Source organism: Alosa sapidissima, chromosome 14, assembly GCF_018492685.1.
Source record: "Alosa sapidissima isolate fAloSap1 chromosome 14, fAloSap1.pri, whole genome shotgun sequence".
Lineage (NCBI taxonomy): Eukaryota > Metazoa > Chordata > Actinopteri > Clupeiformes > Clupeidae > Alosa > Alosa sapidissima.
In genome coordinates this window covers 3185549-3198287 of record NC_055970.1, presented here as the reverse complement: position 1 = coordinate 3198287, position 12739 = coordinate 3185549, and the positions used below count along the sequence as shown (strand labels likewise).

Here is a 12739-nt window from a genome sequence, read left to right as displayed (position 1 = left end):
TACTTTTGGTTGTACCAAAATCAAAGTAATCTTGGGTGCCATCTTAGAAACAGAGTTAAGCTTCAAACCCCATATTACCCAGACAGTTTCCACCTGAGAAACATTGCCAAAGTGCGGCCTTTTTTAACTCAACAAGATGCAGAGAAATTCATCTATACCTTTATCTAGTAGGTTAGGCCAGTGGTTTTCAAAGTGGGGGCGGGGCCCCTGGGGGGCCTCAGCAAGTTGGAAGGAAAAATAAAAGCAACAAATAAATACATTTGAAAAATGTTAAATATACCTATTACTATGAGGGTTGTTATACAATGCCATTATAATAATTTTTCGCATATCTGAACATTATATTTTCCATGATAATGACTGAATAATAGTATAATAGCAGAAAACCCCAAATGCAATTTGTACACACTGTATGCTCCATCGCGAAGTGCTTGTGGCTAAAATAATTATTAGGATTAGCTTAAAGTATTTTTACATTTGCTGTATTGTCGATGGGTTTAATAACACATCAAGGGGGTCCTTGGCCAGAACCTAGTGGGGGGCCTTGTCATGGAAAAGTTTGGGACTACGGCAATGCACTTTTTACTGGTCTCCTACAAAAGCATAAGGAATTGGAAGAACTCTGCTGCTAGATTCTTAACTAAGACCAAGAAGAGAGAGCACATCACCCCTGTGTTAGCTGAACTGCGCGGGCTCCCTGTTTCCTATGTAATTGATTTTAAGGTTCTGTTAATTACTTACAAACCTCTAAATGGCATACTATAGCACCATCATATATCTCTGAGCTTTTAATATCTTATCAAACACAAAGGAACCTTAGATCTTCCAATGCTCAAGGGCGTAGTTTGGGCTCAGCTTTGGTGGGGACACTTTCAGATTCATTGTTTATTGCGACTGCAAGATTCTAACTTTACTACGTTTACTAACTAAGGTAATTAAAAGTCAGTGACATGGTAAGTCAAGTCAAGTCAAGTCATTTATTTATATAGCACATTTAAAAACAACAGGGGTTGAGCCAAAGTGCTGAACAAAGAAAAGGTTAGCTAATAAGTCATAACAATAAGACCATACTGTACATCTACACAAAGGCCATACATCTACACAAACTAAGTGTGATTATTCGTATAAAGACAGCATTAGTAGCAGCGACAAGAAAATAGATAAGATAAATAAAAATAAATAAGAAAATTAAAACAAGACCAAAAACATCATACTGTATTAAAAGCAAGTGAGAAAAAATATGTCTTGAGATTGGATTTGAAGGAGGTAATTGTAGGGGAGGATTTGATATGTGGAGGAAGGGTATTCCAGAGCTTTGGAGCAGCTACAGAAAAAGCTTGGTCGCCACGGGTTTTGAGGCGTGTACGTGGGACAGCAAGCAGTAGTTGGTCTTGTGACCTGAGTGACCTGGTAGTAAAGTGTGGGGGCAGAAGTTCAGAGATGTAAGGTGGGGCTAAACCTTTAAGGGCTTTAAAAAGTACAATTTTAAACTCAATACTGACTAGTAACTGTATCATAATAGCGCAACCTCTACTCTGTTGTGCTATATGCGACTATCTGTGCTGCACACCCCTAATCAACATGAATCAACCTCGGTTGAAAGATTACAGAAGCTAGGTTTAGCTGTAACAAGACATATCCAATATCCTGGTAACATCTCACCAGTCAATGCATTTTCCACAGTAGAATCCACATTTAAAAGCCTGATCATGTTAGGCTACAGTTGTAGTTGCCACTTTGTGTTTTTGTTTTGTTTGTTTGTCTTCTTATGTCCCTTTTCTTCTTTTGTGGTTTAGCTGATGTACAAAGTACAAAAAGGGGCAGAAATGTATATGCTGAAGGGCAATAAAAAATATTAAAATGTTTTACACTTGCCTTTTTGGGGTTATGTATTGGTAGACAGCAGGGACGTGCACAGAAATTTTGGGGGGCAGGGTCTCAAGTGGAAAAAAAGGGCACTTCTCATAATTTTCCAAACAAATTGCTTTAAAACAAGTGGGTAATATATAGGCTAGAAAATGTCTGACTAACCAATTTTTATTACAATACTCTTACGCTCATGCAAATATTTATTACTCAACAGATTTCTACAAAAGAATCAGTAGTAGTATTATACAATCCCCATTTTCACATGTAAGGCAGGGCTGTGTATATCATGTATTGATGAAGATCTATCAGCAAAGAACAAACTAGTGAAATGAATAGGCCTACTGTAGTTATTGGGTAAGGAGCCTACAATCAAAATGATGCAGTTAATGTTTAAGGCAGGACACTACAGACACAACATTTCCCCCATGTATAGGCTACTGGTCAATTTTGAGATTTTGGTTTACCGTGTCTTCTTTCTATGGAAGCCTGTTTAAGCCACTTAAAAAAGCACAGACATAAAGTGAAAATAATGAGAAATAAAGTCAAAATGTTGAGATTTAAAGTCAAAATAATGAGAAAAATTCAACATTTTCAGATACAAAGTAAAAATAATGAGAAGAAAGTTAAAATTTCGAGATACAAAGTCAAAATAAACTGAGCAACATCATAGCAAACAGCAGCATCACTTCCTGTGAGGCACTAGACTTAAGACACTCAGCACAACTCCATGCACTTCAGCCAGCAAAGCCAGAATATCATCATTTGTAACCTCTTTTAAAATACACCCTGATCCTGTGTTCCTCCAATGCTGTCAACGTGTGCTTAGCAATGCGCAAAAGATGTGTAGGGAGAGAGGTAGAGAGGGCACCAAACAAGTCTAATCTCCCGATGTCATATTTAGGTTTTTAGTTTAATCAATAGTTCTGACAGTGTGCAAGTAGGAATGTGCAGTCAAGTTAGTTTTGAAAGCACTCCAGAAAAAATGGCACGCTCTCTCCTGGAAGAAAAAAGGCTCAAGCCCCCTTTGACGTCTATGTGTGCACGTGCCTGGTAGACAGCCCTGATAAGCCAACGCGACACATCCGCTCGCTTATCTGCCAGTGCCACCACAAAGTGGCAAAGTGACTCTTGTGTGTGTCAAATAACCCCCCTTCTGTTTCAGCCAATCAACTGTTGTCCTGGCCGTTGGAATCAGTACAAATAGCACAAAGGAGTAAAATATTTGTGGGGACAATTTTGTCATCTCAAAATATTGATGGTGACTAGCAGGGGCGGATTAAGGTGGTCATGGGCCCCTAGGCTACATTTTCTGTGGGGCCCCCCCTCCAAGGCAACATACAATTGAACCACCAGATAGGCCTACTATAGCCTACATCATCACTGCAACGTTGGTACAACAACAGCTGAACACCAAACAGGCACATCAGCAGCGTCCTTACAGAGCACCAACTCACACATAAGACGTCCTCACAGCAACAACTGGCCTACTCACATCAGGCAGCATCCTTAAAATGCAGCAAAATACTCACAGACAAGACATCCTTGCTGACAACTTCATTACAAAAACCATAGCCTAATATTTGCTCAAATAAATGTAGAGCTGGAATGCTTAAATGCAGAGCTGGAAAAGAGCTTTACAACGATGTGAAAACCATTTGAATTGAGGGAGATACATTAATCCAAAGTCATAGTTGCCCCCCCCCAATTTATTCCGACTTCATTAGGCCAAATCTCCCTTAATATTAATTCAAAACACATGCAATTTCAGTTTCATGGCTTTCTTATATATCCGAATCAGAATCAAGTTTCATTCAAATCCGTGGTGATGCGGATTCTCAGGAATGCTACCACAGCTGACACCTGACTACCCATAACCTTAGCACTGGATTTTAACAATGAAAAGTGTGCTTTTATCAGTGCAAAAGACACTTTTTGTGAAGGGTGACAAGACTTTTGACCATGTGACCGTTCACTTCCTGCAGCAGTTTGGTGATATTTTGTGTTGAATTTGGGGAATTTGAGCTATTGAAGTGGTCCTGGTTTGTTTGTTTTCTCAAAAAAACTCCAAAAGTGTGTGTATTTTGCTTAGACTTTTGTCAGTGACTGTAGTTTGAGTTGACAGAGAAGCTATCCCGTAACCCAAGCTCTGCACATTTGTGGTGCGCAGACAAACATCTCGGAACACAACATACCTTGAGGCAGATAGACCACAACAGCAGAAAGCCAAGTCAGGTTCCACTTCGGTTCTATTTGGTGTGAAAGAAAATGAGACTGAATACAGATTGTGTTCTCAGATGGAAACTTTATGGTGGAAGTATAGTATATCTATAGATGTGATCAGCGTCACAGTAAAAGAGTTAATCTGTATTTGTATCTGTGTATACTTTAACAAAAATCTTTTCAGATTCAACATATACTATGATGTGAACATTAAGTGTTCATTGAAAATTAGAAGACGATTAGAAGATTAGGTTTTAATAAGTAGTAATTTCCAAAAAATATCTGATTGCTTCAAAGTTGACAACAATAACTATGACAATCCCTGTATTTCCTGTGAGCCAAAGGACTATTACTGCCAGTCCAGCTCCTGTGGCTAGTGCAAGTAGGCCAAAAAACACTGTCCCCCCAACAACACTGCCCCCTCAACGACACTCTCAAGTGGTTTGATACTTTGAACACTCCCGAGAGGTTTGGGTCTTGTAAGATCTGTCATTACAGCCACAATAGCCGTTACTGATGATAATAGTATTTTCCTTCCTACTGATAAAGATATTGTCCCTAAAATAGCAAGCGCCCTGTCTGGTCCATGGTACCTCATTTTTGCAGCAATTAGCTGTAATTGCTGCAAAAATGAGGTACCATGGACCAGACAGGGCAGGTGCTTTGCCTCCATAGACAGTCCTGCTACGCTGCCTACTCCAATGAGCAGCCCGGCCGTACCCCAAGGTCCAAGCGCTGCTGGAACACCTTTCAGTGCCAATATGGTTGCACCCATTGCCCCAAGAGCCACTCTTTCAACATCTGTACCATTCAATCCTAGCATGGAGCATTAGTTTGGTGTACTGCTACTGAATTCCATTCTGCCAAGCAAAAACCAGTAGTTCCCGTAGCAAATCCGGTTATCAAGCATACAAAAAGTATACACAAGCAAATCTCCTGAATCTGGCATCCGACTTGAGAAATGTCTTTTGTGCTAATATATATCGGCGAGTTGGTTCTGAACCCACGGTACCCCATGTCATTATTAGCATTAAAATATATGCACCTGGATGAACAAAGCTCACAACCATCCCCAAAACATGACAATGAACTGCATGATCAAGAGCACTGTTAGCTGTTTCATCAAGAGGGCACATTCTTCAAGAGCACTTGACAGTGCAACTGGAGTGAGAGGCCACATTACAATGCAGCTGACTAGTATCACAACACTGAGTCCTATGAAGAGTCCCTGTTTTCCCCACACCAGGAGAGATGCAGCAGCTGTCCCCAGCAGAGCTCCAGTTCCTGAGGCTCCCAGGGCCATCAACGGCCCCACGGAGATCATTGTCAAAGTGTTCAACCCTAGCATCTTCAAGAGACTATTTACTCCTGTGGCAAACTTGATGCCCACTGCAGCTGACCACAGCGCAATGCCCAGTGCCAAGCAGGTCATCAGCAGACCCACACCAAATGCACCGGTGTCCTCTGCCATGTGAATAACCTCTGGTAAGGTGGTGCTTTTGATAAACCAGTCTCCTGCCTCTATTGCTTGTGCTGTAGTGGCTGTGATAGCATAGCCTCCGACGGCTGCTGTGAGCACCACACAAAGGGGTGATTGTCTGCCTGTGGAGTAAAAACGAAAGACAAAAAAATATAAAGGAACCAAATCATTTCACCTAAAGACGAATATAAAGTATGTGTAAGTATCGAGCAATAACCAGGTATAAAATCCTAAAACATATAATTTTAGGCAACTTACTTTTTTCCATTGGTAGCTGTGGTTTGTGCAGTCCAATAAACTTGGCCTACATTTGAAAAGAGATTGTATCTACATGACAACATTTACAGGTCATTCTTCAACTAGGTACTTTTTTGTGCGTATAGAAGTGTAGCCTTATGAGTAGAGGAACCTATGGTCTCTGTTGCTGTTGCTGCTCACTCTCTTGCACTCCCGCTACGTCACTAATTAGGGTTGAGGATGGGCATTGGTTAAGCCACCTGACATTATGAGAGCGGGCATATCTATGGCACCTGTGGTCCTTAAACTGGTAGCAATTCACCACCTCACAAGCTCAGTTCTGTGAGTAGCAGTGGTTCAGGTGCTGCGCTAAGTGTAACACGGAATCCAACAAAGCCATTTCCATCTATGCTTGAAAGGGTGTGGTCAATTTAATATTTCACATACCCTTAACCATATACCTAGAGATTGGCATGGGGTACTTTCCATACGATCATCTCTCAATGCAAATCAAACCAGCTATTAGGCTAACTGAAATAAAACTATGCCAATCTCTAGTTATGGTGAAGGGTATGTGATGATGTGGGGCTATATTAATTCAAAGGCCAAGGGAACTTTATCAGGATGCATAGTGTCCTCCTGGGTCCATGAAATAACTGGCCTTTAAAAAAACATCTGCCTGCCTCTATGGGAATTTAACATAGGGGTGTGTATACACCCTGTATTTTAAGGAAGAACATTTATTTCTTTACGATACATTATTCATTTACAAAGAAAATTGGTGTCCTTAAAGGTTGGATTTTTCCTCATGTTTTAAAATTACATAGGCTACTGTACCATGTGCAGTCATTGAAAATAAGTTATTTTTTCATGTTCTTCACAAAAAATGAGCCAAGGCCAATGAGTCTGAGTTTGAAGAAATAATAAATAGGATAATTTTTCTTTTAGCAAACATTGAAAACGGGTCCCACAGCACCATGGGTTAAATTGAGTGTGACAAGGTGAAGTAAGCTTCCAACCATTCTTTCTTGACAGAGATGACAGCTACTGATAACATTAAACCTGTGAAGCCTCACTAAAGTCGATTTGGGTGAAATTGTCTTGAAGATAAGCTACCTGTAAGAAGAGTAAGTAGGCTATACTGTCCAATATCTCAATCATGAGGCCAGAGTGTTTATCAACAATAAGAAAAATAATGAATAAACTCAATATTTTACATGACAAGCTATCATGGTCCTTGCTCAATTCAATTCAATTCAATTCAATTCAGTTTATTGTCATTATGCAGAACAGAGCACAGTGAAATGGGCTGTATCAATCAAGGGAGCACGACTGCAGACTGCTCCCTCCTCTCCAGTGAGATCAGCTGTGGATGTCACCGTTTGATCCTTTTGTTTTTCTTCCTTACATTTTCATCTCTTATTCAGAGCAGGAGGAGGGTTACAGTGAAATAAGGTGTGCCAACAGATACCCTGTGAGTGATGTGAGCCGAATGAAGGAAGGTTTGTTAATAATAGATGAGTTATGGGTTAATAACAAATGAATAGAAGACATTTCTTGGCTTTCAGATGACAGTTGAAGTCCAAGATGGAAAAAGACTATTCCAGTTCCATGCCTTTAGTTTTAAAAGGCAGTTGGGTATTACAATCTCTGCAATCACTCTGGTGATACAGAAGGTTGTATTCTGGATATAGGAGTATTGCTGTATATTGATTTAAATCTGTGTCATTCTGTTGATATGGGAGTGTTATGTCAATACTTACAACACTGTTCATGAGACATAGTGTTCACTGAATCACATTCTGTTATCCAAAGATTCTGTGATCCCATAGTGTGATGTCTTTTACAATATCAAGAAAATGTTGTATAATATATCATGAGAGAGATGTCCAAATATGTCCAGAGCAGAGAAGCACATGTGCATGGGTGCGTGTGATTTGGGAGTTGTGATTGATGAGATTACATTGTCCTGGAGACTTCTAAATATATCCCCACACCTGTGTATGTTAATTAATGCCAGCGTGGCTGTGCTGCCTACCTCTCATTGCCACTGGGATGTGCAGCCTCAAATAAAATCATGCAGAGAGATCCCACAAAGGAGATAGCCTATGTTTTGTTTTGTGTGTTTAAACACTTGAAATGTGTACCATAGTTAACTGTATATTTAAGACAATGCTTTTTAAAATAATTTTTGAAAATGTTTTTAATTACTTCCCACTATCAAGGGTTCTTTAAAGTTTTTGTAGGTCATTGGAAGTGTCCAGATTAATTCAAAAGTTTAGTAAACTTGTTTATTCAACAAAGTTTCTAAGGAACTCATTTGTTGAAAATCAGAGAATAAGAAAATGAAGCTGTATCTGCATTTTTCTGAACTTTATAGCCATTATTCCATGTGGGTTGTTTTGCAACCTGTTTTTTTTAACCAAAGACAGATTGCAATGTAATGAGGATGCAGATATAAATGAACACTCTTGATTAGATTGTCTGTTGTACAAACTCAAGACCAAATATTCAGAGCGCACTGAGAGAAATGTAACACTTCACATGTTCATACATAAATATTTAGTTCTTCATGCGAGATCACAAGATCACAAGGGAAAAAAATACAACAAACCAAAGGCTTTGATTTTGCACTCAATTCTGATGTTTTATTGAGGGAGTACATTTTGAATTGCTGTGTAGCAAAGCATTGCTATCAAATCAGATGAGATTAAAGTTCCAGAAATGTAAACATCTGGATATCTCCCTCAGTCTTCCTTCAGAACACCTGGCTGTTGTCCTGATCAGTGTTGGTAAACCTCTGTTTGGATGAGAAAAAAAGACATAGAATGGGTTTTAGAACACCCCATCAATAGTCTACTGCACAGTTAAGTAATACATGTCATTACCTAGGGTTAGGTTTAAACCTTCGATTCAATTTCAGTGCTGACTGAAAGCTACTCACAGCACTTGTACAGCCTGTTGAGCCTGTTGATGTCGTTCTGGCTCATCTGGGTGGCCTGGCCAATCGCAACGTTGCTGTTGGGAATGGGCACCATGGTGGGTTGGTTGTTCTTGGAGAAGGCGGTCCTGGAGGCAACAAGCATATGTTTCAGTCTACTATTCATGAATCAGTGTAAATTAGTTGTGAGAGTAGATCAGTATGCTTTGTGTTACTGACTTGTGGTACTGCATAACAGAGTTGTAGTCATAGGGAGTTCCCTGGTTCAGGGTGTTGACCTTGTTGAAGTTGTGCTTCATGTCTGTGTGATAGAAACAAACAGTTTTTACTTGTAAATGTTATCGCATATGATTGATTCTTTTCAAAGAGTTGTTGTCTGTTGAGCATGATAGCATGAGCATGATAATCATATACACTAAAATATCTAGAATCTTTGCTTAAAGGGTTCAAGTCTCATCATCCTACCATCGATGATGTTCTCCCAGACAACGCGGATGTGGTTGTCACGGTCGCTGCGGGTCTGCTCGTGGTTGAAACCCAGAGCATGGAGCAGCTCGTGCTGGACGGTGTTGTGGTACAGGCAGCCGGAGCGGCTCAGGGACACGGTCTGAGCGTTTCCAGTACGACCAATGTAAGAGTAGCATCTAGAGGGCAGAGGTCAACAACAACAGGGTCACACTCACAGATAAAGAGAGTCTTACAAACTTCAGAGCTTGCACGACAATAAATGTAGGAGTAACGTGGGAAGGCAAAGATGAGGTTGCAAGACGAGGTTGAAGAAATTGACATTAAAATTAGCTGTTAATGATGAAAATACTCCTTTTCAGATGGGATTTCTATGGAATATTCCGGTGTATAATATGTGGAGTAGTGATTTGTGGTTTATACCCATTGCGAGACTCAATGCTGAGGTAGTCCCTCTCGTTGCTGCGGCGCTTGAAGCGGATGCAGGACATGGAGGAGAAGGAGTCCAGACCACGCTGGATGATGGACAGCTCGCGGGAAGCTGAAAAAAATCAACAAAATATTTAATATTCACTAGCAAGACTGAATAGCCTTAATTCTGATGGAAAGGCCATTTAACAGTATTTAATTAATCTTAAACCAAAAGGGAAAATGCTGTAAGCTACCACGCCGAGTATACCTAGCCAACAGGGAAGAGACAAAGAACTCACAGTAGTGGTTCTGAATGACGTAGGGCACGTAGACCTTGCCATCACTGTACTTTTGCCACATGCAGCCCCTGGAGGTGCAGGGGTCAGCGTTCCTTTCATCAGCAGAGTCGATGGCGATGTCTCCCATCAGCTCAGGCTCGTCAAAGTCAGGAGCTGTAGGAGGGAGACAGCAGCAGTGACCACTGTTGTTACAGACAATCAATATTGTCCAGCTGAAGATTAAAAATAGATCTTCAATACATGTTCACTGACGGTTATAAAAACACACTCTTTAAATCCTGAGGTCTGGCTCTCTGTGGCCTTATTGTTGGTGTTTAAAAGTAAGATAATGAGCTAAAGTTATATTGAATGTATATTCAATGTAAACACTTTGAAATGGTGTCCCACCATTGTGTATTCTCTCCTCAAGCAATCTCCTAACACAATTATTTCTTCATTATATGTGAAGATGTTTACATTGTTGTTGTCAATGAATGTAATGTAAGCCATGCAGTAAGACAGCTGATGCGTGAACGTGTGTCTAACGGCAGACGTACTGCGGTCCCTGTTGGCTCTCTCCAGCAGCTCAGACACAGACAGCTCAGCATTGGTGTCTTCCACAATCTCATCTGGGTGGATGGGAACAGGGGAAATTATACATCATATCATGGAGCTTTACACATCACAAAAACTCTGAAATAGATGCATTCATATGATGATTCTTACCAGTCTAAAGGAGATGAATGCAGGTGGACCATGTAAAAAGAGAAAGGAAATAGAATAATTAAAGCCTACATATCAGTCTTTTGTTTCATTTGATGTTCTAAAATGCATTTTGCTAATGTAAAATCTTGTGAAATCTTTGATCTCTTCTCAATAGTAAAATGAAAATGTGTTTCCACGAAGCTATATGAGGAGATGAAAGATTGAATGTGTTATATTGTAAAACTGTAAGAAGTTAGTTTGCTTATTTCTCACCTCCACCTCCTCAGCCCAGGCAAAGGCAACCAGCAGCAGGGCCAGCAGACCCACGGTGAACTTGAACACGGCCATGACAATCAAACACCTGGGGGAAACACCACATGTTAGTTTAAAACATTATTATTACATAGTTTTACTATACAGAGTATTACTTGGGATGAATAATATGACCACAAAAAACAACAGAAAATTGCAAACAGGAATAACTTGAATATTTGAAATATTCCAGTTTCAAAATTGAACTACTAATGTTCTATTGACACATGCATATGACAGACACTGTAAGTAGAATGCACGTTACCCTGATGCTTCAGAAGTAGATGAGTGAACTGCAGCTGGCTAGGATCTGCTTTTATAGCTCTCAAAGCTGCATGCAAGTCCTTGAAAATGCATGTACAGTATGTATTATTTTTACTATGTCTATGGATATCTTTATCATGGAACCTTGACATCTGGAGATTAGGTATTTGTCATCTGTGAGTTTCTCATGGATTTGATAGTCATCAGAAATTTTTTTTCAGTGAATGCGTGTCACATATGTTAAAATACATGCATGCCCGATTCAGGATTTAAGAACATGGTTCTGTGATGTGAAAGTAATCGTGGTGAATAATTACTTAATATTAATCTTAGACTGGCAAACTTCAGGAAAACTCAGGAATCAGGTTTATTATGACCGCCGCGCAGCGAAGCGGCGGTCATATAGGTTTAGTCAGATTTTTTTTATTTTTTATTTATTTTTTATTTTTTCTTTTTCGCATGCCCAAATTTCCGTCAATGATTCCCGGGACACTGAAAGACCGGGGTACACGAAACTTGGTGGGCATGTAACCCCACATGGATAGCATGGAACCATCGTGTTTCGTTTTGATCTGTAGCCCCCCCGCTGGACTGGACCCCCTGAAAGGAGGGTAGGGCAGACACAGTTTTCTGTGAATATCTCGAAAACCGTAGAGTTTAGGAGGACCATTTTTTTTTGTATGTTGATCTCAAGGGGCCATGTCAACCCATTCCATAACCACTCATTTCATGTATAGCGCCACCTAGTTAAACACAAAAAAGTAAAAATGAGGTGTTGTAATTGAAGGTATCTGTGACCTAACATAGTCAAAACTGCACGAAATTGGAAGTGTAGGATCATTATGACACCCTCTGTATGCACGCCAAGTTTTGTGGAATTCTGTCCATGGGGGGCCACACAATAAATTAATTTATGTTACTATACACCAACTGGCCTGTAGGTGGCCGGAGACAGTTTTCTGTGAATATCTCGAGAACCGTAGGGCCTAGGAGGTCCACCTTTTTTATGTATGTTGGTCTTAAGGGGGCATGTCAACCCATCCCATTACCACTTATTTCATGTATAGCGCCACCTAGTTAAAAATTAAAAAGCAAAAAATGAGGTGTTTTCATCACAATATCTCTGGCTGACAAGGTCAAAACTGCACGAAATTAAAAGTGTAGGATCATTATGACACCCTCCGAATGCATGCCAAGTTTTGTGTACTTTCGTTCATGGGGGGCCTTACAATAAAATAATTTATGTGTACATTTAGTGACGTACACCAACAAGGATTCCCGGGACACTGAAAGACCGGGGTACACAAAACTTGGTGGGCATGACCCATTCCATGTGCACACATGTGCATAAACAGATACACACGCACACACATACATTTACAGTAATCATACGTATGACACATACTCACACAGTAGACATATGTACGCATGCATGCACATGCACAAACACACATACGCAGGCAAACACACAAGCACGCACATACACACACACACACACACACCCACACACATAAACATAAATTTGTACACGCACACATGCACACAATTCAAGAATTT

General features: G+C 40.2%; 1 protein-coding gene and 1 long non-coding RNA gene across 3 annotated transcripts; both read right to left on the bottom strand.

Moving 5' to 3' along the window:
• Positions 1–574: 574 nt before the first annotated feature.
• On the bottom strand, positions 575–11011 carry LOC121681960. Its single transcript, XR_006022369.1, has 3 exons — positions 10999–11011; positions 7784–7785; positions 575–736 (listed from the first exon to the last, which is right to left on the bottom strand). It is a non-coding gene; the product is annotated as an uncharacterized LOC121681960 (long non-coding RNA).
• On the bottom strand, positions 8428–10967 carry LOC121681958 (high choriolytic enzyme 2-like). 2 transcript variants are annotated; one of them, XM_042061928.1, is made up of 9 exons: positions 10880–10967; positions 10628–10631; positions 10459–10530; positions 9923–10075; positions 9636–9753; positions 9213–9391; positions 8967–9048; positions 8751–8875; positions 8428–8606 (listed from the first exon to the last, which is right to left on the bottom strand). In XM_042061928.1, coding segments are annotated over exons 1-9 (810 nt in total). In that variant the 5' UTR covers positions 10955–10967; the 3' UTR covers positions 8428–8604. The 2 variants fall into 2 exon arrangements, with proteins under 2 accessions (XP_041917862.1, XP_041917861.1); XM_042061927.1 differs by lacking the exon at positions 8428–8606 and having other exon boundaries at positions 8743–8875.
• Positions 11012–12739: the final 1728 nt, after the last annotated feature.